At 46.6% G+C, this 26231-nt stretch overlaps 2 protein-coding genes across 3 annotated transcripts in view; one reads left to right on the plus strand and one right to left on the minus strand.

Annotated features, from left to right (window-relative positions):
* The window catches only part of LOC146833779 (uncharacterized), a 324308-nt gene that overhangs the window by 189012 nt on the left and 109065 nt on the right, over positions 1-26231 (minus strand). The gene's annotated exons all lie outside the window — the stretch shown is intronic.
* PIGC (phosphatidylinositol glycan anchor biosynthesis class C) lies at positions 14182-25934 on the plus strand. The gene is made up of 2 exons (XM_085601649.1): positions 14182-14452; positions 23398-25934. Exon 2 carries the CDS (start codon positions 23590-23592, stop codon positions 24514-24516), a length of 927 nt encoding a protein of 308 aa, XP_085457775.1. The 5' UTR covers positions 14182-14452; positions 23398-23589; the 3' UTR covers positions 24517-25934.

Consider the following 26231-nt stretch of genomic DNA (forward strand, 5'->3'; position numbering starts at 1 on the left):
CGGACCTGCAGGTATCGAAAGTATTCACTGCCCTGCAGCTGAAACTCCGCCTGCAGTGTCTCGAATGTTTTGAATCCTCCCCTCGTCCAGAGGTCCCCCACTGTACTGATGCCTATCGTGTCCCACCTATCGAAGCCCCTCGAGGTCCATAGGGAGCCCAACCTCTCAGACGCATACAACGGTGACGCCCGGGTCAAGCGGTCCTTCCATCCCATAGCTGCATTGGCCGCGTGCCATACTCGCACCATGACACGCGTGGGTCCCGTCAGGCGGGAATCGGGCACGCTAGTGTAGAGCGCTCGATTGTAATCGCCACCGGGCAGGAGCATCTTGTCCATTTCAAATGCCGGGTTTAAGGCGGGCCCGTAGAGGCCGTGATTAATTGCAGCTAATTGGGAGGCCCAGTAATACCGCTTAATATCCGGGAGGGCAATCCCTCCGTCATACCACGGGAGCGTCAACTTTGCCAGGGCTATACGCGGCCTCCCGTCCCAGAACAGGCGGCGCTGCAAACTCTCCACCTCGCGGAAGTAACGCGCCGGGACCAGGTCCATCGAGTTCAGAAGTGCGTACAGAAAGCGCGGCAATGACATCATCTTGAACAATGCCGCCCGGCCGAGCGGCGAAAGCGGTAAGCGCCGCCAGCGCGCGACGTCCTCCTTCAGGCGCTGGAGGGGGGGAAGCAAATTCCGCTCGTAGCGGGCCACCGGGTCCAGCGTAATATAGATGCCCAGGTAACGAAACCCCTGCGAGGCAATCTGGATCGGGCAGCCCCGCGGGAGGACAGGAGCCTCCCCGGAGAGCACATAGACACAGGATTTAGCCCAGTTGATGACAAGACCTGAGTTACGGCCGAAGGAGCGCAGAACATCGACCAGGACAATCAGTGATTTACGCGGGGAGGCTAAGTACAACAGGATGTCGTCGGCGTAGAGGGACACGCGGTCCTCATACTCAGGGGTCCAACGGAGACCACGGATAGAAGGGTGCCACCGCAGCCACTCCGCCAGAGGTTCCAAGGCCAGTGCAAACAGGAGCGGCGACAGGGGGCAACCCTGTCGCGTGCCCCGTCTCAGCACGAATGGGGCCGAGACTCGACCATTCACCACCACCTGCGCCAATGGGTCAGAGTACAACAATTTGACCCAGCTGATGAATCCCGGGCCAAATCCAAATTTCGCCAACATCGCCCAGATGTACGGCCACTCGAGCGTGTCAAACGCCATGGTGGCGTCCAAGGACGCCAAGATGGCCAGATCCCGCACGAATGGAACACGCGCGAGCACCCCGTGCAAGCGCCGCAGGTTAAGGGCCGTGTTGCGATGGGGAATAAAGCCGGACTGGTCTTGGTGGACCAGATCGCCCACCACGCCGACCAGCCGGTTAGCAAGCACCTTGGCGAGGATTTTAGGCTCCGCATTCAAAAGCGAGATCGGCCGATAGGATGTAACCCGGTCTCGCGGTTTCCCCTCCTTGTGGATAACCACGATGGTAGCTAGACGCTGGTCCGGCGGGAGGGAGCCCCGCGAGTGGGCCGCAAGGAACATCGCGCGGAGGTGAGGTGCCAGTACATCCGGTCGCAGCTTAGACAATTCAATAGGAAGACCATTCGGGCCCATGGCCTTGCCCGAGGCGACCGAGCGTACGGCGAGGGCGATTTCATCCGAGGTGGGAGCGGCATCCAACGAGTCCCTGTCCTCCACTGAAAGCGAGGGCAGCGCGATGTCCCGCAGCAGGGCATGAGAATCCTCCTCCGAGCAGGGAGAGACCGGAGAATATACCTCGCGGAAATAATCCGCGAAGCAAGAAACAATGCCTTCCGGCTCAGTAATTCGTACACCATCCATCCTCTCAATCAGCGGGACCACACGACTAGCTCTCTCCTTCTTATCCAACCACGCAATCAGTTTGCCAGCCTTATCACCCACATCGTACAGTCGCCCCTGTTGCTCTCTGCTAAGGCCCCTGGCCGCCTCCGTGACGAGGGCCCTATAGGCCGCCTGTTTAAGGTGTAGAACATGCAGCGCCGCGTCAGTCACCCCACTCCCCAGACCACCCTCCAATTCAGTAATTTCGGCCTCCACCCGGGTCACCTCCTCCTGTGCGCGTCTGCGGGCATGGGAGATAAAGGAGAGGGCCTCCCCTCTGAGAACTGTTTTGAAGGCTTCCCACAGAGAGATGGCCGACGGAACGGACCCCACATTCTCCTCAAAATACCGTTGCAATGATTTAATCAGGTCAGCACGAATAGTGGGGTCACGCAGGTACCAAGCATTGATTGGGGCTACCCTGCCCTCCCCCCTCGGGAAGACACCCAAGTGCAATAGGAGCGGGGAATGATCTGAAATACCCCGCGCCAGATGGCGCACCTCTCCCACCCTCCCGGCATGAGCCGCAGGGACAAGGACATAATCAAGCCGCGAGAGGCTACCATGGGCACCCGAATGGAAGGTGTACTGCCGCTGGGCGGGATGCTTTAAACGCCAGCAGTCCACCAATCCCAGTGTGTCTAAAAGGCCCGCTAACCACGCCTGTGCCCGGGGGAGGTCCCTAGGGGGATGACGATCCATATTCCCAGAAGCCACCGCATTGAAATCCCCCCCAACCACCAGAAGCCCCCCCGGGAGGTCAAGGAGGAGGCGCCCCAGATCTGCATAGGTGGTGGACTGCAGCCCCGGTGGGACGTACACAGAGACAAAGACAACTACCTTGCCCTCCATCCTCCCCACCAAGACAGTATAGCGTCCCCTCTCATCATGGCGCACCTCGTCTATTTCTAGCGGGAGCGAGGTCTTGACCATAATGCCCACCCCCCGTGAGCCTGATGTGAAGCCCGAGTGGGCCACCAAGCGAAAGCCACGGCGATTCATGGCACAAAAGGAGTTACCAATAAGATGTGTCTCCAGCAGAAAGACCACATCAGGCGAAATCCGTTTCAGATACTGCAGGACCACACCCCGCTTGATCCTATCACCCAGTCCGTTAACATTCCAGGACAACAAAGTCAAATCCCTACCCCCCATCACATAGCGAAGCCATCATTTGTCCCCCCCAGAGCATCTCAAAAACAACAATACAATAACGGGTTTGCCTTGCGGTAGAAACGAACCACACCCCACCCCAACCCACCCAACCCAACAGAACTCCCCCCACCCTGCACCCCTGCATGAGCCCAAACAGCCCCCCCAAAGTGCAGTGTGCCTGTCGCCCCATAGATAAGAAAACTAACTAGTCCCCCAGAGGAGGAGGGAGATCCCCCAAGAGACCCCACACGACCTCCACAGGAGGGGAACTTATCCTAACAGTCAATAGTGACAACAACGCAGTCCAGAGCAAGGCCTACCATTAGTCCCTCAGTCCTGATCCGGCGGGCCCTCCCCACCAACCGCACCCCCCCCCACCCCCCCGGCCCCGATCTCCGGGCAAAGTGTCCAGCCAGTCCCCGGCCACCTCGGGTCGATCAAAAAAGTGCGTGTGGCCATCCACCTCCACTCTCAGCTTAGCTGGAAAAAGCATCGCATATTTGAGATTCAGGTCCCTTAGGCGACGTTTAACACCAAGAAAGCTCAGTCTCTGCTTTTGGACTGCCGGAGTGAAGTCAGGATAGAAATTGATGTCCATATTGTCAAGTTTGACCGGCCCTTGTAGCCTGGAAGTCTGTAGGATAGCGTCTCTGTCACGAAAATTGAAGATCCGGGCGATGAGAGGCCTCGGAGGGGCTCCAACCTTAGGCCTACCCCCGGGGACCCTGTGGGCACGCTCCACCGCAAAGAATTTACTCAGCCCCCGAGGCTGGAGATGGGTGAGAACCAGGTCCTCAACAAATAGATCCGTCGCCTCCGCCTCGCGTCCCTCCGGCACCCCGATAATGCGAACGTTGTTCCTCCGGGCCCGACCCTCGGAATCCTCCAGCCGACGATTCATCAGGGCGCTCGCCTGGCCAAGCCTGCGCACCTCCTGTTGGAGGGCCGCCACGTCCGTTGTGAGGCCCGTGGTAGAGTGGGCCAAGGAGTCGACCCGGTCGTTGGTTTTAGACAAATCAGCCCTCACGAGGCCCACGTCCACGAGGACCGAGTCAATCTTCTGCGCCAGAGTGTCGAAGCGCTGGTCCACCGAGGCCTTCATCTCGGCGATGGCGCCCATGACGTCTCGGAGGGTCAGGTCCGTGGGCAGAGCGGAAGCATCAGTCGGGCCTGTAGGGGACCTACGCGGCGCCTCTGGGGATCCCTTCTGGAGGGTGTAGCGGTCCATACTGTTGGATTGCTGGGCCGCGCCACGGCGGGTCGATTTTATCTTAGCCCGATCGCCATCTTGTTTTGTGGACATGGTTTCGATCCCCAAGACGAGTCAGTCTCCTCAAGAAAAAGGGGGGCCGACAATCCAGTTCAAGGGGTCCAGGGGGGAGCGACCACCGCTCCGCAGGACGGACCGCAGCTGGCGGACCGGCAGGGCACCCCAGCGAGACCACACCACCGCACACCGCCCCGCAGCCCAACCTCGCCTGGCAGCAAGGAGGGCGCAAAAGCGAAAGTGAAAGTGCGGGGTACGCGAGTCACCCAGCCTTGCCCGCCGCTGTTGTTCACTTTGTGCCCGGATCGCCCCACAACTCCAGTACGGGGGGCCGGTGTGGAGAAGGCCGCAAACCTCAATCGATGCTCCTGCCGGTGTCCGAGGTCCGATTTAAAAACGGAAAACGGGCGTCACCTCTGCTCGGGCTCACAAATACAGTCCCCTCATCTGGGACAGGATTCTGTCAGGATTTATTCAGGAGGTCGCGGAGGTCCTCGGGAGCCTCGCACCTACGCGGCCATCTTGGTTGCGCGCTAGGCTCCTCCCCCAACAATAACAATTTAATAGAAATAATTGCATTCCTTTAGAATGACGGACAAATATGTGTTTGAAATAAAAGTACATCCTGATATGAGATCTCTGCCTGCTCCATGTCACTTCTGAGTAACTAATCCAGGTCTGTTTTTCCCTTAATTCTGAGACGAGCACATTTGTACCATTAGAAATGCATACTTACATGTACCAGAATGCAGAGTAAAAAGCAATCCTTAACGATCTATTTACGTATGATACAGTATAAATTGGCAGTTGCTGTCTATGTCTGGAACTCATGCATTTCTTAAAATTTGTGAGATAAAACTTTTGGTGTATTCTATTACAGTGCACTTTCAAAAGACAATGCACTAAATCATTGTATTTTCAATTCAGTATTTTCTTCCCCTCTGACTGGCAGCAATTGGGTGTCAAACTAAAGCTTAGCGATTGCTCTTTGATCATAAGCTAGTGGATTTTTTATTATATTTGGATCTATAGTTGATCTCGTGTTTGCATGTCTGTAGCTATTCGATCTGTTTTTGTAACCTAACATTTCAGAATCATTTGTGGTGATCTTTATGACGTGCGGACAGATTTCTGAATACATGTGAAAAGAGGATGCAGGAGTGTGTTTCTTGGTTTCATTTGTATATTTTTCACTGCGCTCTCCTGTCCGTGTCATCTCTGCGCTGAGTCTGAAAGTCTCAAATTTAGACCATGCTGCTAGTGGCTTTAAGCACCTGGAAAGCGGTCTCGGATCGGGAGTTCGCCATCTTTGATATTCATCCAAATGTATGTATTGGATACGGTGAACTGAAAACCCTGTAGCACCCAGTAAACCCTGCAGGCACTCTCACATCGAGAGGCCCTTGTTTACCCTAGCACGCGATACTGGCCACCATACCCACAATGAAAATCCAGAAGTGGCCTTACACATAATATTACTTTTCACGGTGATGTACCAACTAGCGACGGTGCATGAGTGTTGGGCCTCATTGCTAGTCACATACACCAGTCCAAGGTCCTCCCCTGGTGTTTGAGCCGCACCTACTGGCTGGGGCGACTCCAGTGGCTCCTTTACCCTTTCCTATATACCACAAGTCTGTACCATCTTACTTTTATCAAACATCCTCCTCCTTTATATTATGATCTGTAATTATACATATACCCCAGGTTCATCCCTGCCCAGATGAGATCCTGATAGCTGCAAAGGGTCAAAACGCAGTCGACACCAACAAAGACAGATCTTATTTTAGTATGAATGAACACCAGGACCCTACCCGCAATGTTTGAAAAAGTTGTGATATAATTTGGCTCTCTTGCCCAGATGTAACCAATATACAATTTGTGCTCACCTATATTGCTGCTTCTTTCTTCCCTGGTTTTGGTTCTTGTCACTTGGGGTTCTTGAGGAATATCTCGTCACTACTCACTTGACTGTTATATTTTGTGATTCAGAATCTGATATCGATGAAACAATAAATTTCAATTTGGCTGAATCAAATTTATTCTAAACACTGGTGGGTTTTTCTTTTAGGTTTAAATCAGAACAGAATTTCATCTCTGCAAAAATATGAATGTTCTTTGTGAGATGAAGTCTATCCAGGATTTCCTGCATTACCATATTGTTTTTTTTTTACAGTAATTTCCATGTGAACAGTAGTCTTAAGTTATAAACTTTATGTCCGTGTTCACGTTGGGCATTTGAGTTGTGCTCTTGTAATTGTGAATTCAAGTAGACTACAGGCACTGCAGAATTCAGGGTCCAAACTAGACCAACACTCAGCTGCAATATGCTGAGCAGATGCACGGGCGCATTCAGAGCTAGCTAGACTTAATGCAGCACACATTGTTCTTCACACATTTCCTCTGTTACTTGCAGGGCCTAATGCATTTCACTATGTACTCTGTAGTTTTGCTTGTCTGGGGTTTCAGTCCATTACACAAGACAAGAGACATGTCTGGAAGGTCATAAAGAAGACCACACACAACTATATTTTAATGTTGCCTCTGCTCCAGACATCCAGTGCCTCAAACACTGCCTGCACCTCACTCAAACCTGGCTGCCTAACCACTATGCGAAGTGTAACCCTACCAAATCATAATTTCTACTGTGTGCCAATAACAAGAAACAGCTATTCCATACTTGGATGAACTAGAACTGTATCTTTCACCCAGTACCAAATCAGCCAGACTCACTTCAGACACCAACCTCACCTTCAAGTAACACTGCACCAAACAAACCGAAATGGCCAGGTACCAGCTTTCTCTATAAAGAAAGGGAAATCATTCCTCCCAGAAAGCAATTTCAGAACTGCCATTCCAGCCCACGTACTCTTGCATTTGGATTGTGGTAATGCACAGTCCCATAGCCTCCAACACTCCACTCTGGCATTCTTCACTCAGCAGCACCCTTCATCAACGGCCTGAAGAAATCTGACTATATTGCCCACACCCTGATGGAACTCTACTGGCCCCCATTGCTGGCCAAACCACCTTCAAAACCAGCTGCAGCACATACAAAGCCATTTTAACCAGCCCCTCAGCCTGTGTGGTTCACAAGCTTACCATCTCCATGAACTCTTGGCATACCAGCAGCCAGGACACCATAAGACAAAGAAGCGTCAAAAATGAAAATAGGCATAGATGGATTAGGCAACTTCATCTATGTACCCAGGACCTGAAAAAACACCCCTGTCTACGTCAGAACTGACTGACTCCTGCGCCAATTTAGGAAAGAGCAGAAGACATACCTCATTAAAGTACAGTGCCTCGTGATACAGTTACAGCTTAATCTCACCAGCTTAATCTTAAAAAGACACCTGGCCCCCCAATTATATGTTGATTTTATCTTTACCTTTGACCTTGTACTATGCTTTGCTGCCTATAAGCTAGGTTTGCACTATAATTATACATAACTCTGGCTGAGTTCTCTTTCTCTGTTCTAGGACTGAAAAGAAGTGCATTAAAGATTGGACTGAGCAGAGCGGCCCTCACCGGTCAGAGTCATACTCTGATTTGGTGACATCTGAGACTCACTGTTGATAGCTGAATTTAGGCTCAAAGGCTAGTTTTGGTCAGACCAAAAAGTCTCAGCCCACTCCCTCACAATACCTACTGCTGTTCTGCGCTGTCTGATGGGATGCCAGGAGTGCTGAAAGACTCCCTAGGAGTAGAGTACATGAACAGCATGAGACTGGTATTGCTGAGATTGCAGGCAGTGAGTCTGCAGCAGCTGAAGCAAGCAGCAAAGCGAAAAGTAAGAGGGGCAAGCCCCCACAGAAAACATCTGCAGTTATGTAACTATGACAACCAACCTCCCATGACCATTAGCAAACCTTGCAACATCAAACTCTCATTTTAATATAACACTCAATCACATACAGACCAAACCTCTCGACTCAAAACTGGGTAAAATCAACCATTTTAGAGGGTGATCCCAGTAAAGTTAACTGAGAACGAACACATTTTGGAGGGTATTAGAAAGCATTGATTAAAGTCTATGGAGGCATTTTGATTTTCAGACATGAGAATAGAAGTAAAAAGAGGGTGATACCTGCTGAATGCAGGTGAGTTAACAAGTATGAAGTCAGACTCCTGTCCTACTCAGCACAGGGCTGCCAAATAGTTCAGTCACTGGCTGCATACAGGAAAATGCAACTGACTGTCAAACTCTGAATACTTTGAGACATTAAGTTTCAGTGTGGTTATGTGGAGACAAGTATTCAAAGGAGTTAATGTAACCTGAACACTTGGTTGGGCTATTGTGCCAGAATGGATTGCAGCATTTAAGAGTACTTAGAATAGAGTTGTCACCTGCCCATTTTTTTTCACCGACTTGACTAGTATTTTAATCTCCCACCTGGTACAAAATTCTGAAAGTCAGTATTTTCCCCCTTTTCTGTATATACTTCAAACAGTAAAAATAAGAGAAGCACTTTAAAATGTGTTCTAGAGCTGCCTTAACGATCCCCGACCGATAATTAAAGTAAACCAAGACATGTTACAATAGCAAAAGGCGATGTTATACAAATTCTACTTAAGTGTCATGCCCAGGCTTTGCAAGATTTTAAATCGTGAACAAATGGCCAGTGTTTCTCAATGGGAAAAGGTGGCAACTCTAACTTATTAGAAGGGAGACTTGCAGAGAAAAAAATCAACCGAATGTTCTTCCCCGTCTACTTGATTCTGACAGGGGAATGTTACGGAAGAAAGCTAAACATGAATTATAGCTTAAAAATAGGCAGTGCCCTGCCTATGTTGGGTGTTATTGCATGGCTGCAAGCAGTGCTTTAAATGGGCCGGTACTCTTAGGTTTATCAATCTGAGTACCGGCACTTCTATACTGCCGAGGAGAGTACCGGTACTCATCAAAAGGTACTCATTGTCTGTGAGTGCTGGTGAGCAGGAGTGGAACGTGGCAGTCAAGGCGCCGCTTCTGTAGCCCCGATCTGAGCCCCAGCTGAGCTATTCAGCAGGGCTCATTTTTGAATAATGTCCAGGTGCTCACTATCATTATGTGTTTGAAAGAGCAGGGTTCGTTCAGGCCCTGTGCTGCCAATCATTCACACTATCCTGTGCATTTATGCAAACACAGGAATCATGGCAGTTCCCTGGCAGTGGCAGTTAAAAAAGTCATGGTAGGTGAAGAGTATAACATGGCTTTTATCCTACCCGAGTCGTATGTGTGTCTGCTTATGTTTGTGTGTTTGCCTGCATTTTTATGCCTATTTTTTGTAAGATAAAAGTAAGAGAAAGAGAGAGAGAGAGAATCAAGACACTCTCAGGAGGTATTTTAAAGAAAATGGATGGCACTTTGTGTGTACATGTCTGCTCGGTGACTAAGATTCATTAATAATGTAAAAGGGAGGGCTGGTGGGTGAGTGGATGGATGAGTGAGCAAGGGTGGATGTATGGATGGTTGGATGAATAGATGAATAGATGGATGGATGAGTGAAAGAATGGATGGATGAGTGAAAGAGGGTGGATGAGTGAAAGAGGGTGGATGATTGGATAAAAGGGTGGATGATGGGTGGATAGGTGGAAGATTGGATGGATGGATGAATGAAAGGGAGGAGGATGGATGAGTAAAAGGAGGGATTGAGTCAGAGTCGAGTTTGAGTCGGAGCTTTCCGGTGCTGAGCACCGGCACTTAATTGGTTTCCGGTGCTCGGCACCGGCACCTAATTGTCAACACCACACTTAGGGCAGTCTGCCACAAGGTGGCACTGCTCATGTAATTTAGAGATGAGCTGTATAACAGTTGTTTAGGAAAACAATATATGTTAAGAAATTACTAATACCTGCCTCCCCAGCCATTCCTTTAGCTGTGGGGACCTGGAATAATCTGAACTGATGCATTTACATGTGCGAGAGATGGTTAGTAGTTGTTTTGGCAGCGATGACAAGGGCGATGGGTGGTGCAAGCTGCAGTGGCCTCCTGGTCAGAGCCCTGGCACTTAATATTTTACAAATTAAGCACTGGATTGAGTGAAAGGGTGGATGGAATGAAAGGGTGGATGAAATAAAGGAGCAAATGGGTTGATGGATAGATGAGCAAAAGGACTGATGGATGAGTGGATGGGTGGATAAAGAGATGGATGAGTGAAAGGAAGAATGGATACGTTTTGGAGATAGATGGATGGATAGGTTTGGATATAAAGGGTGGACAGACGGAATGGTGAAAAACTGAATGATGGATAAAAGACTGAATAGGTGACAGAATGTAAAGGTTAAATGGTGGACATCAGCAGGTAAATGGTAGGATGAAAGGATGAACGGATAGATCGATGGAAGAGACAGTGGATATCTTCTGGGGAGCGTCATGATGATTTGCTTCATTTGTTTGGTGCCATAAGAGCTTTGGTTCAAAGTGGGGGTATTTTCAGTTTCTTCCTACTCACATGCTCAAAAATATATAGTATTTTGCCAAACAACAGCAATTAACAGTATGGCATTAAGAAGGTGCAACTACTGCTCAAAAATTAAATGTTAACATATTATCGCATTTCTCTTTCATTTTGTGAAAGGAGTTAACCTGCTTTGTTTATATAAACCCATTTCTCATGTGTTTTGGTATGTGCTGCAACTAATATAGAAGTCGTTAAGTATCATCATGTCTTGCCCTTAGCCCCACCCCCTCACTACACCTCTATAAATTTAATGAGTACCTGCACATTTATTATTTTTTTGCAGATTTATATAGCACGAACTGGAGCGCTTTACATGGGCACCGGTTACATTACGTAAGGACACATTCATATATATATTTTTAGGTCTCGCCTGGCGTAGACTGCGCAGACATGCGCAGTCTCGCTGGCTAGATTTAATGAGTTAGGGTAAATTTCTCTAGTGGGCTTTAAGCCCCGCCCCTCTTTTCCATTGGCTGGCGTCACCGTTTATGCTAAACGGTGGCCAGCCATTGGAAAAGAGTGTCTAGTGACGTACACTTTTCTCTTTTAGAGCCGTCCCAGTTGGACTGGCTCGGTTGCTTTACGTTTGTAGTAAAGGTTTTTCTTATCTTTATGGGGCCATGTGTTTCAAACATATGGCCCCATAAAGACAAGAGATCGGTTGCAGCGCGATCCTCTTTCACTTTCGGGACCGCGTTGCTCTGCCTTGTTAGGTCTCGCAGCACTGTTTGTTTGTTTGTCAGGCCACGCCCCTTTTGGTCAGTGCATGTTCCGGGATTCCTTGCTTTAGTTGAAGGCTTGAAGCTAGAGCTGCATACACAAAACTACCGAAGCCTGCATGCCCTTTGTAAAGCTTGCCTTCACATGTACTACGTGTAGGCAGAGACCGCGCACCCGTCTCAGTAAAATGAAAGTGCTTCCGCGTATCTATGTGCTGGGTGTGGAAGTACTTGTGAGTCAACGTGCAGAGGGCGCCTTACCCTGAGATTAGTTTCTCACACCCTTATGCTCCCGGCAGCCAAAGATCTCTCGGCAATCATTGCTTCCACTTAAACATACTTTCCCGATGAAAGGAAGCGGAGGTGGAGAGAAGGACTGCCTGGGAAGAGCCTGTTTCCCCGGTCCACCCCAGGAATGTGGGAGCTGCCTCATGCAGCCCATAGAGCAGCATTAATAAGCATTCCTTTGCATTGGGCAGCTGTAATCTGCAGATGAGGCTCGCTGTTCCACGTGTGCTGTCTGAAGAGCATGATTAATATAGAGGAGGCACTTAATCAAGTCTAATATTAATACGGGTGCACGGCGTTCTAAAATGACTCTTCACGAGCCCATCTGGAACACCAAAAGTACCTTTTCGCAGCCTGAGGAAATGAATGAATATTTATTGATTGGTTGTCATTACTAATGAGGCTGTCACTCACTGCCCGCCTGGTCATCCTGCATAGCAGAATATTATTCACAGAGTTGTCCAAGTATATTATTGATGAAGGGGCCGGCCCTCCTCCTGTGCGCCCGCAGAGCGGCGCTAATGTTCATTGATAAGTCTAACTTTTATTCTAGTGAAAGTAATGTCTCTTTACAGCCTGAACAGAAGAATGTGCATTGTTTGACTTTTTACATAGTTTCATCCCTGTACAGCCATGGCTGAATGAATGAATATCCATTCATTAATTTGTCTGACTTTAATATTAGTGCATGGGCAGATGCGTCCTTTAATGCAGCCTGCAGAGCAGCATTATTATCCATTGATTAGCCTACCTTTAATATTTGTGTTGGGCCCAATATCCTCTCTAGACAGTCTGAAGAGCAGAATACATATTAATTGTTCTGTCTAAAATATTATTAATGATGACGTCCTTCTGTGTGCCCTGCAGGGCTGCATGTATAGCCACTGATTAGCACAGCTTTTCGTTTACTGTCTGGGCACACTACTGTCCCTTCGCATCCCGAAAAGATGATTTGATATGCATTGTTTTGTTATTAATAATACCCTCCCTGTGCAGCCATCATATAATTATTATCGATTGATGCATCTGACTTTATTAATAGTGAGTGGGCATACCGCCCCAGTGCAGCATTAATTCTCATTGGTCACTCGAATATTCACGGCCCTCTATCACGATGGGGCGCCACGCCGGCCAGTGCAGCCCGAAGAGCAAAGAAATATTCACGGTTAAGCCTGCTTTATTCATGAAGGAGTGGAGCATCCTGCACATCAGCGTTAATTTGCATTGATTACAATAGCTTTCATTGGCTGGAAACACTGATTTTCCTACGAGAACATGTAATAATCATTGATTAGCCTTCCATATTAACGATGACGCACCATGTCCTAGTCGATCATCCAGTGTATCCTGCAGTGCAACATTAATATTAATTGAACTGTTTAACTTTTATTACTGATGAGGAGGCCCAGTGTCCTCTCCAGCTGATGGGCAGCTTCGATATTCATCCATGCATAAGTTTAAATGGAATATTAATGGAGGGACCCACTGTACACGCTTGCAGAGCAGCATTAATAATCATTCATCCATTAGTTTAACTTTTATATTGATGAAGAAGCAGTGTGTACTGCATCACAGCCTGCAGGGCAGCATTATATTCATTCATTCATTAGCTTACATGTATTATTAATGGAGGGGCGCACTGTACACCCTTGCAGCTTGCAGAGCAGCATTAATATAGGCCTTTCATTAAGTTAAAGCCATTTGCTTTGCTATACAATACCATTAGCAAAGCAAATGACTTTAACTTAATCAAAGGCGAGACGTATTGCATTTTCAATGCTTGTTTTTTAGGTCTCGCCTGACCCAGCGCATGCGCTGGTCTGGCGAGACTTATTGAGAGGGCTCCAAAAAGTGCTACCAGGCCAGCCTAGAGCCACAGTGCATGTGCGCGCGCGCCGCGCTTTACCGCGATTATTTTCGGTTTCGGGGCCACAGGGCCGCTTTGATGTTTGATCGTGATCGCGATCACTTTCACTTTGGCGGCCGCACGGCCGCTTTGCATAGCCAATAGGTCTCGCTTTTGGGACCTTATAAGTATTTAGTTATGCAACTTTTGCATGGCTAAACACTTATAAGGTCCCAAAGGCGAGACCTATTGGCTATGCCAATGCTTGTTGTTGTGGGCACGGGGAGATTAAGTGATTTGCTCAGAATCACACGATGCGGATGCTCTCCCTAGGCTCGAACCTTGGTTTCCAGCACCAAAGTCGGCAGCTCTAGCCGTCAGACCACATCCTCTCCCGCCCCTGCACTTATTTTTACCATGCAGAGCACTGGCTCCAATCGTGTGTGTGCCACTGACAACAAACAATACAAGATTATTTCTTCTCATGCATCGTTGACTACACATTTTGACTGTGAAGCGACAAAATCGTGCACTTACATGGAGGCAATCCACGAGAGGGCGCAAGTGGACCGTCAATGAAACGGCGCGATTCCGGGTACTGAAATGTATGAAAGAACGGCCACCATGTTCTACGAAATTAATTTAGTGTTGCAAGTCATTTTTCAAGTCGGAAAGTGAAAAACCCCAGCGACGTGGCGCTGTGAGCAGTAGCAGCTTGTCTTGAGCAAGGGATTCACATCGGGGACTGTATAAGAGGGGAGAGTAGCCGCGTTGTCACCTGGGATACCCAAACACCGGAAGCGGCTGGAACCCGGAAGTGAGCAGTATGGAAGCTGAGAGACACCGGAGAGAGACTTGATCGGGTATGGTAGGGGACGCGATTGTGGGATACGGGAAGGCGTGCCGGTTGGGGAGATAGTAGTGGTTGCAGGTTAGGGGAAGGGAGAGAGGTTTGCTGAGTCCTTTCGGAGGAAAAGCGCTGTTTATATTTTGAAACAGATATGAATATACAGAACAGATACTCTTTAGACCCCCAAGATTACGGTAAACGGGACAATGTTGCTCACACGACCCTGGTTCTTGATGATGAGCTAAGCCCCTAGCCAGTCGCGGTTTCGCCTTCGTATACTGGGATAGTTCTGAATTTATACTACGATACACAGAATATAAGTTTTGGAATACAAAGGAAAATTCCGAACTGGATGAGGTACTTAAGCAGGAATTTGAGACTACTGCAGATCGGGTGATATATGTAGAGGTACAGGCAACGGATGGTGTGTGCTGATAGTTTCATGAGGGACGAGGTGTTAGTCAAGGTCCAGCAAAGCTGCCTGTGATGATGTATATTATACGCTTTATTAGACCTCACTTCCAAGGAGAAGGACTTCCGGGTATTCTAAAATACATGGTGGGAAGGAAGGCATAGCTGCCAAGGTTTAAGATTCCTTATGTGTGACATTTTCATAATGTCAGTGTAATTATGAGTGAAACTCAACGCCTATGAGTGACACTTTCTTGCGAGCAAAAATCAAGCAATAAAGAAGAGGGAAACTAAACCAAAGCAAAGTGATAAATATCAGAAATAACACCATTTTGTGCAATGGCAAGCTCTATAAATATCTTGAAACTTCTAGCAAACCACTGAAATGTAAGGTCACTAATGCACCCCCCTTTCACATATGATCGTTTATAAAGCAATTGTGGCACTATGATATTAAACAATAAGTATTTTGAAAGTCGGTATTCCCGCACACCAACAACTATTCAGTTCTATTTCCCTCTGGTACTACTCACACGCCAACATCTGTTGACCAGATAGCATCACCAAATGAGGCTTCATAATGTAAAAGTGCATGCCCCAGTTATTATTCTGTAGCTTTACTTTTAAGATGTGTGTGTAGAGTTACTTTACATGCATAACTTGAAGGTGACTGACCAACTAAAATAGTGAAAGAATAAGAATCTTTTGACCTTTTTCAGGCACATATTTACCCCTGTCCCCCCACACTCAGATATTGAACACCATGCACTCAGTTGGCAATCCTGTGTGATAGTCAACTGTGCATACAAGTGACAGTCAACCTTGAGCCAGCAGAGAGTGTCATTAAAGAGGGGCGAGCTGTGGGTCATTGGGCTTTTGATAGTGTGCAAGGCTGAATGCAGGATTGCACTTGGTTTAGATGGTGCTTCCCAGAATGCAGCATTGCAGGACGTTTTGAGTATGTGCTCTCCTCTGAGAAGGGGCTGCACAGCTTGGCTCTGTGGTTCATGCGATGGGTAGGGCTGCTGTAGGTGTGCATATACTAACCGGGTAAAATAATGTGCTTCCGGGGTCAATGACACCTAAAGAGACTGTGTTCTAATAGGTGCAAAGAAAAACATGCTAAATATATATCCACCATGAAAGGCCCTGCCATGCAAAATGTCCAATTCATTCAAATTACACTAATCTGACATGTTGTTTGAACTGAAACATGTTTTAATAACCGGTCAGGCCCTCACATGTCTAAGTCTCTGTTGTAGGTAAACAAGGATCCAGTTCCAGGGTACCTTAAGGTTGTATTTATTAAGATAACAAGTTCAGGATAAAAGGTACAGAGAGCCCCACCAGGAGCAGCCTTCCTGCTGCTCAGCCCATTCTCCAACTGCCACCCTCACTCATCCAACATTCCGCAGCATCATCCACACCAACATTCCACACCACACTCGCAGAGCAGCAGGTACAACACTTCTCCCTTCCTCATAGTGAACAAAAACACAATGCAATGGTCCAAGGAAAAAGCACGCATTGGTAAAAACAACATGCACAGAAATCTGACAGGATCCATTGCAATGACCTGAAGATGGTTAAGGGCAAACCAGATAGGATAAAAAACAAGGAGAACACAGTACAATGGGCTTGCAACTTGATTTCAAAATGCAGGAAAGCACAGGAGAAAGTGGCAAATTGCATGAATGTCAACATAAGGCAATGCAATAATGAAAAACGACAATGCCCACCCATGTACTCACAATTACGAAAATAAACTGCACAGGGAAAATCAATCTTTAGGCAGAAAGACAACCTTTAAGCAGAAAGACAACCCATACTCACATCCACTCCCTTTACACACAAGACACACAAAATGCCCACCTTACCACACAAAACCAAACAAACCTGCAAACTACTACACCACGCACAACCAACAAACCCCTTGTGCCACAAACATACCAGCTGGCCAGGCCGAAAATGAACAGAAAGGGGAACAAACCACAACGGTGCAGAAGAAAATACACCACAGCAAACACATACTCAAACTAGGACAAACCCTGAGCTTAAGGGAGGAAGGAAATAGAGGACAAGCACGCAGAAAATCCTCAGCAACAATTCTAAAGGTGAAGCAAAATTCACTTGCCAACCACACAAAGGTGGTAGACACGAGTGACTCAAAAAGAAGTCAACTCGTACAAAACGCCCACATCGGTGACCAACCTATGTCAACCCACAACCACAAAAAAGTGGTAGGCCAGAGAGGCTCTGCAACAAAGAGCCTTCTCACACACACATCGTCGTCGCCAAAATGTTGTAATGAAAGGAAGATCCAGTTCCAGGTAAACTTAAGGTAGTATTTATTCAAGTAGATGGTGCTCAACCCATAGATGGTGCTCAACCCATTCTCCAACTGCCAGCCTCACTCATCCAACATTCTGCAGCATCATCCACACCAACATTCCACACCACACTCACACTGGTTGAGCAGCAGGTACAACAGTCTCTCCGTGATGGCTTTAAGACTTTAGCCATACATCCTACCTGTGATGGAAGTGTTGTAGTTCTATTTATGGATGATATCAGCTGCATTTTAGTGTACAAGTTGGCATCTGATGAGTAGTTGAAAATGTGAAATTTGCAGTTTGTAGATGCCATACAGATACTAAATTTTCTCTGAGCTGCCTTCTGGTCTAACGTCCTCTGGGGGAATGCTCCTATAGACTTATTTAGTTTTAAGTGTGGCTTACTCAAAAGCCTTGAGAGAGGCATTGTCCCAGTCACAGATCAGATGGCAGCAGTGGAGAATGACTATGGAAAGCTGTCTGTTCATGGTGATTTTAAGTGTGACCTAAGTATAGGGCCCGACCCATGCCCACGGTACTGCAGCTTGCTGACTTTTAGTCAGCAACATTAACAATGAGCAGCCTATGCTGGCTATATGTCTAGGAGGCTGGGACGAAAGCGGATAGAGAGAGAGGAAACCGTGCATCATACCTGCTTCTTTCAACCCGCCAGCATAACAACCAGTCAGCACTGTGCAATTCTGATAATAATGTTAGCTCTAGCGGTGGCTGCTGTTAGACCCCCGTCATGGTGTGAAAGCACAACCTGCTTAACAGCACAGAGCAGCAGGCACCAATGGGTCTGGCACTGACGAGAGGTGCCACTTGTCTGCTTTGACGGCGGGGTGGCAGCAGGCCCAGCAAAAAGAAATAAATTAAGATGCTGCCCGCCGCCTCAGTGACTGTTTCAGGTTGCCAATCAAGCGCTGCAGTGAATTTTATTGTTTATAACACCCCTCACAATATTATTGTTGCTGTCTGAAAGTCAACAACCTGCCCAGTCACGTGTGCATGGGTCGGGGGTTTAATTCGTAGTGTGCAAAGAGACCACCTCTATCTGTTATGTATAAGATTATTTAAGGCCGAGCTCGGATTGAGTGGAGCATGCTCTGTCACTGAGTCACTGTCAGCATAGAGCGGAGAGCAGCAAGCTCAGGCTGACATCGTAAATTAAAATGACATCTATTTTGCAGAACAGAAGCCAGTCGCATTACAGACCTGACTTTGAGCCGTCGGCCCGGACGACGAATCTCCAACAGCCTTGTCCGGTTGCAGGGCATCATGAGAGAGGCACAGGCAGCCTCAGGCCGCAGAACTCTTTAGAAACATAACTGCGCCCGCTCCGAGTGCCTCAAGTGTCCCGGCCTGGCCCCGCCCACTAGTAACTTGTCTTCTCTCTGCAAAGGAACAGTGTTGCAGCCATGTGATGTGAATGCCGCCGCGGTGCTACAGCCACAAGTGCAGCTCTGAGGTCAGCCTAGAAACTCAACTGGACCCAGGCATGAACTTTCATATTTACTTTATAAGTAGAAATGTAACACCAGGAGGGCACAGCAGTGCACTGCGCAGTGTAGTCGCACACTCCGCGGCTGCTAGAGCAGCACGCGTTCTGTCATACTTTGCTCAGAGTGCAACACCAGCGCTCCTGTTTTCAGCTTGTCAGCAACTTCACAGAGCTATAAATGTGTGACTTTGCATTTTAGTGCGGTGATGTGGATAATCCCAAGCCTGATGGGTGGCCTGATGGGTGGTACTTAGCAGGGCCGGGAAGGAATGGCTCATCGCTTCCTTGGGAATGAGCGCCATGCGGGACTGAGTATCTTGAAGGCTCTAAATTGGGATGAGATGTGCGCCTTATGAACTGTACAGGGATTGTGTTTGGAAAAATAAAGATGCTGGGAAAGTGTACGCCTGATCAGGCCAATTTCTCATGGTCCTGTACAGAACTGCTAAGAAAAGCCTGGCAATCCAACGTAGAAAACAGAATATATGACCACCACGCGACTGGAGAAAATTCCCTGTGCCTCGGTCCATTTTTGTTTTTCATAAACACCACCACCACACAAACACTTTCAGGGTTTGTTTCAGAACAACAAAAATTTTTGCTGAGTGGTTCAAAGCAAAATAAAGCCATGTGGCAAACTGGTCCATCTCCTGTGCAATCGCCACAGGCACTGAAATATCTATCACATAGTTAGGCGTCTCATAATACGTTGGACAGATCTATGCGAGGGGAGTGGAGGCCATGGTTTCCAGTTACCTGGCAGCATGCCCGCCAACTGAAAATTACTTTCTTTGTATGCTAAGTAGATCCTGTATGGAACCTTAGAGCACCAGAAACTTTATTCGCTTCCTAGCCCTTCATGTACTAGCTTCTACACCACTCACTCACACTTCTGTAATCTATACATAGCATACTGTCTAGAACAGTGCTCCACAAACATTTTAATACCGCACATCCCCCCCCACCCCTACTGAGAAAAAAAAATCCTCGGAGGCCCCCTCCCCGAATTTTTCCCAATTATTTCAATAAATTGGCAATGTTTAAATATGTCTATACATATTTAAACATTGCAGTTCCGTTCCTGTTTTAAAAATGCAATCAAATATACTATTCGGGTCAGGCAGGTCTTACTATCACGTATAAGTATCCACAGTGTGACTATTAGAAGTGGGGGTGGAAGAGGTTGAAGAATATTGGGAGTCCCTTCCCTTTTGACACTTTCCCCCAGTCAAAATATAAATTACAAAAGATGTTAGTGATGGCCAATTACCGGGCCGCTTGGCACAGCTCTTTTTTTTTTCCAGCAGAAAACAATGCACTGTTATCAGCACAGTGCTGCTTTTGGCCAGAACCTGGGACCCCCCCCCCCTGGGATCACCCCCTAGTTTGAAGACCTAGAACCTAGATCTGTTCATAGTTAGACATAGGTGTCAGTGTCCTCGTCCTATGTACTCCTGTATTGTCTCATATGCTATGTATAGCATTTGTGATCTAAATGTTACATTGCTGATGCCAAATAAATAAATGAATAGGTAATTTCTATGAAAGTAGGTCCATAATATATTAACCAGCTTTTTATTTTCAAGTTTGTCCCTTTATGCTTTAGACCAGCTCTTTACATTCTAAAGCAAGATATATGCCACTTATGCGTAGGTGGTCCATTTTAGGGGTGGGCGGATGATGCGGAATTCGACGTTGTGGTATTCTGTGGAGTTACATAAAAACTGAGATTCCGGGGAGTTCAGCCAATGGGTGGAAATAGGCACTTTGCGCTGTGATTTAGCAATGGTAGCGTGTTTCACACTGACAAATCAGTGTGGAAGGTACCACGCGGTGTGCCAGAAGGCTCACTTACTTGAGTTGATTTTGCTACCACTGGAGCAGATTTTCTATTTGAGTGGCAACCTTCTGACTATGAACTGTCACGATCTCCCGCATTAGAAAAATCTTACCAGATATCCTCCTAGTGAGCGGAAATCCTGCTAGAGGATGCCAAATGTTGGTGGTATTCGCCAACTTACCGCTATGGAGCCCGCGCACAAGAAAACATTCCACCACATTGCGATTGGCAAAATTTGGCCAGAACTCCGTATTACAAGAGTAAAACGAAGTTGCCAAAATTCCATGGTTGGTACGAAATATCTTGCCCACCTTAGTCCATTTACATGCTAAATAGACCTTTTATGTTTTAGGTCTAGTGCTAGATAGACGCTTTGAGAGCTCAACACAATTTGTTTGTACCAGACATACCCGTCTGATAAACCCTTTATGCGCTGAATATCCTTTACATGCCAGAAAGATGCTTTATGCACTGGCTCGATTATACATGCACTAAATAGATTTTGTTCTTGGTATATATGCCCTCTGTGCACGAAAGAGGACTGTTCTGCACTAAATATGATTTTTTGAACTCCACGTTGATACTTCGTGCACCAGATAGACCTTATACGTACAAGTTAAGCCCTGTATATAGCATAAATGCTGTGCAACAGATGGAGCTTTTGTAGACAAAATAGACCCTTTATACACAAGATACACCGTTTACATTATGTAGATCTGTATCCAATTGCCATATTTTTTCGTAGGTAGCCCTGCATTGTAAATTTAGATCTATATTCTCTAGGGTGTCCCTTTGCATGCTAGATAGACCCTTTATGCCCCGGACAGGCTCCCCCTGTAGTACTTTTTAGGGGCTGGATGTCTTTACATACATGATGCTCTTTTTTACCTGTTAGGTGGACTATTTATAGCTTTTACAAGCTGGAATGTCAATTTACAAGCTGATTGTTTGAGTCTAATTAAAGAAAGCAGTCGCTTTTTCATACACAGTTCAAGAGCACTGGAAGAGCGGACCCTGATCATGGTAATCTATCAACCTAGGTGTCTCTCAGTTTGAGGGCTTTAATTGTTGAACTATCTTCAGAATTCTAATTTCAGATCCTGATCCTTTCCGAAGTAGATATTGTCTTGCACCATAGGTCATCAGAAAAATTGCATGTGGTTTAAAAAGCTTAAATTTATTGAGAATTAGAAGTGCATTTGGAGAGGATATAAATAGTTGATAAACCGTTTTTGCTAGGCAGGGAGTGCAGAAGGAACTGGACCATGTAGAAGCCTCCCAACAGATCCCAGCACTGCTACAAGAGGGATGTACTCCAGGGCACTGCAGATATCTCTATTGGCATATCACATCTCATTGGCAAGATAAGTGTACCCAGGGCCACTGGAATTATGCGTGTGCTGCAATTTTTGCATAGTTATAGATTTGCTGCATTTGCCACATAATCTATCATCTGTTACATAATCTGCATCTGCGTTTAACAACAAAAAATATTTTCTAGCTCAAACGGTTCAAAAGTTACTAAAAATGCAGCGCTGCGTAGAGGAAGGCCCTTTACAAAGTGGGACTGGTCACTTGCTGTTGCTTATTGCTATGTTTGGGTATTAAACTAGTACTAACGAGATGCAGCCAATGCCCAGTAATACTCAAGCTTAAAAATTATGAGATAATGAAGTGATACTATTATGATATATGCTGCATTATGCCACATAATTTGGCTTTTCTTGTTGCATAATTTACTCCACCCTGCTGCATAATTTGGCCCTCTCCTCCTGTATAATTCCAGGGGCCCTGAGTATACCCTATTTTAGAAACAGTGAGTGAGTGAGGCATGTGAGGTTCCTCAGTTGAGATGATAAAAGAAGCGAGCAAGGCAGGTGTAAGACGTATGGCTTCCACAGGTCTCTCCTGGGCAAAAGGAGAGAAAGAAGGCTTCCACTACTCTCCTTTTGGCAGGGAAGAGAAAAACGAGTCTGCTTCTGTCTCCTTGACAGAATAGAAGGACAGCAGCTCTTTTCTCTCAAGCAGGGCTACGGATGCGGAGACCCACTGCTCTGACTCTCCTGAAAGGAGGAGAGAAGGATATTTTTTTTCAGGTTTTTTTCCAGTGGAAGGGTAACCAGGATGATAATATTTTCTACTAAACATGGATAAGAAGCATGGGTTTTATTTGTATCTCTTGGACAGGGTTTAGAAGGATGACTCCCAAATTCCTCTCTTTAAAATGGAAAGAGAAGGATAGATTAAATTTCTCGTTCCTTTGGCAGGGGATGAAAAGATTGGCTTTCACAACACTTTTTCTTAGTAGGGAAAGTGGGGAATGGATTCCATAGCGTGCTCTCAGACCGGGGAAGAGTAAATTGGCTTCCACAGTCGTCTCCTGGGTAGTGGAAGAGAAGAATGGGTGTCTTATCCTGGTTAAATGAAGATAAGGACTTGTTACCCAACCCTCTCTTCACTAGGGTTCCATCACAGCTGCTTCTCATACAACTGCACAGTATGTGGACAGACTGTGTGATATCTTGCACTGCTATGGATACTGGGTCGTTTTTTGCAAACATCAAAGCCTCCCTCACCATATAAAATCAACTGAGCTCAAGCCTGTGCGATAAGAAACATATTCTCTGTGACCTGTATCTGTACTGGTGCTAGAATCACTGGCTGGTTATAGAAGTGCATCACATTTAAAATGGTTGCTTTAAACCAGATTTTTTTGATTTACATTGTCTAAAATATGTTCCCTGCATTCCTCTGTAACGAACTGAACGCAAAACCAATGATTAAGAGAGAAGAGATCATTACCTCTTTCAAGGTTTATGTTAGAAATGTCTTTTGGGAACTTCTAAATATTTCTGGATTTTTGTCTGCAGATGTGTGGCAGTGGGAGCAGAATGAAGGCATACTCTAATGAAGATGGAACGTTTTGCTTCGTCTTTTCCTGCTGGATTCTGAAGTTTGTGACTCTACTGAGAAGGGTTGAAGAACATTTACCTTACAAATATTTGGACACCTTCTGCAACATCTCTTCCTTGACTCCTGTCTGTTAAGTTGTTGTCCTGGTCATGGGGATATCCTTGCAAGAGAAGCATGAACAAGCAGAGATGAACAGCCCAAGGGAGGCTGCTGCGGTGGGCTGGCGGAAAGTTCTATATGAGCGGCAGCCGTTCCCAGATAACTATGTGGACCGGCGCTTCTTGGAGGAGCTGCGTAAGAACATCTATGTTCGGCGCTACAGCTACTGGACTGTGGTGTTTGAGTCCGCTGTCGTTATTCAGCAGCTCTGCAGTGTAGTTGTCTTTGCTGTCATCTGGTGGTACATGGACCAGGGTTTGCTTGCCCCACAATGGCTCTTTGGAGCTAGCCTTGCTTCTTCACTGATCGGATACATCTTGTTTGATGTGGTTGACTATGGGGCAGGCCGGCACGAGAATGAACGCACCCGATGGGCTGATCTAAAGAGCTCCTTAGTTTTCTTGGCCTTTACTTATGGCTTCTCTCCTGTATTAAAGACACTGACTGAGTCCATCAGTACAGATACTATCTATGCCATGTCCGTGCTCATGCTGCTTGGACACCTTATCTTCTTTGACTATGGGGCAAATGCTGCCATTGTATCCAGCACCCTCTCCTTGAACATGGCCATCTTTGCCTCTGTGTGCTTAGCCTCAAGACTTCCCAAGTCCTTACACTCCTTTATCATGGTGACCTTCGCCATTCAGATATTTGCACTCTGGCCTGCGCTGCAGAAGAAACTTAAGGCCCACACACCTATCTGCCACTTTATTGTCACTGTGATCTTTGCTCTCTCTGCCACAGTAGGGCTGCTGACCATCTCGGGTGTCGGGGCCTTGCTGTTTGTCTTGTTACTAATTTCCATCTCCTTCATTTGCCCCTACTACCTCATCTGCCTTCAGCCCTTCAAGGACAACATCCATGGCCCATGGGACGAGGCTGAGATCACAGAGGACTTATCTAGGTTCCTGATGTAGCAGGTAGACACCTCTACATGGGTGATAGGCTGGGGTTACGGGCTCTGGGTGAAGAGATAACTACAGGAGACATTGGGCTGGCTCTTGACCCTTTCTTCACGAAGAATAATGGGAAGGGCTCCAGGGGATAGGTGGAAGGCAAGTAATAATTATATTGCATTTAAAGCTGGCATCACATGAAGGGATATCAGGCTAAGTTGAGGACAGTGAAAATGGCATCTAGTGTGATGGTTTCCTCAGCCCCTCAGCTCACTTCCCCCCCATGAGAGGAAAGGGACAACGAAAATTGATTGTGGCCACACTAAGGAGGTACTGGGTGAGATGAACCCACAATTGGTAGGCGGTAAGGAGCCCATATTGTATTCCTTACAGTGCTGACTCGAGGTTTAGTGGCTTCCATGGCAAGGAGAATATGCAGCTTTGTGAAAAGTATACCTGATGAGATGATTCCCAGGGCAACTAGACTTGAAATTCCAAGGTAAGGACCTGGAGCCTTCATCAATTTCTCCCAATGAAGACATCCATTGCAGCTCACCTCAAAGAGGACAGAGACTTTATCAAGTTCAGTTATGATGGGTGGACTTGAGTGCTTCTCCCTCTCCCAAGTACAGGTCTCATAAAAATGGAAGTGGTTGTAGTGAACCGGCTATATAGACTCGAAGGGAAGGAGGAGGTGCGAGAGTCTAGCTGTGTGCCATAGCAATGGGAGCTGTAAGGTGCAATACAATGGGAAACTGAGACATTTGTTAAACTTTTGCTATACATAGATAGTACTTAAAAATCTATCTTAAATGCAGCCATGCAATTATACAAGGCTGAAAGGATTGCTTCATGAATTGCGCTCGCCTGTGGACCTGCAGGCCACGTGCTAAGAATGACAAATGAGAGTGCCAGATGTCCTATATTTAAGTACCATGGTACAACATGGGTTCGTGGAACCCACTACTTAAATAATCATTAGGGTTATTGCATCAACAGTTAGTACTTAAGAGTTGTGAGGTGGGAGAAAAGAATCTGAAGCAGTTCTAACAAAAAAAGAAAAATAAATAAGGTCAATAAATGAAGTTGGGTTTGGGAATAATACACTGGTGATCACTTAATTTTGTTCCACAAACATTTAATGTCTAAAGGGTATCCACCTTTATTGCGCAGGAAATGTATTTAAAACAAGCATTGGCATAGCCAATAGGTCTCGCCTTTGGGACCTTATAAGTGTTTAGCCAGAGATATTGACTTTGCCTATGTGTTTACGCTGTGCTGTACCAAAGTCTGCAGCATGCTGAAAAGTTATAATAAAGAAGTGTCAAAAGCATTTTTGTTACCTTATATATGACCAAGAAAGCATTATGTACAACTGCACGACTATATGAAAAAAGTATTAACAATAAATAATGTCTTGAGTTTTTCTGTCCTTTCAATGCTGGCAACTTCTATCTGCTTGTCCCAATGGTTTTTTTTTTTTTTTTGCTATGGTGGCATAAATAACAGGAGGGTGAAGGTTGGGAAATAGTACCTGTATAACAGTCAGTGATAGTCAGTCAGTGAGAGAGTCAGTCAGTGAGAGAGTCAGTCAGTGAGAGAGTCAGTCAGTGAGAGTCGGTGAGAGAGTCAGTGAGAGAGAGAGTCAGTCAGTGAGAGTCGGTGAGAGAGAGAGAGAGTGTGAGTCAGTCAATCAGTCGGTGAGAGGGTCAGTCAGTGAGAGTCAGTCAGTTATT

This window comes from Triturus cristatus, chromosome 4_2, assembly GCF_964204655.1.
Source record: "Triturus cristatus chromosome 4_2, aTriCri1.1, whole genome shotgun sequence".
NCBI classification, from domain to species: domain Eukaryota; kingdom Metazoa; phylum Chordata; class Amphibia; order Caudata; family Salamandridae; genus Triturus; species Triturus cristatus.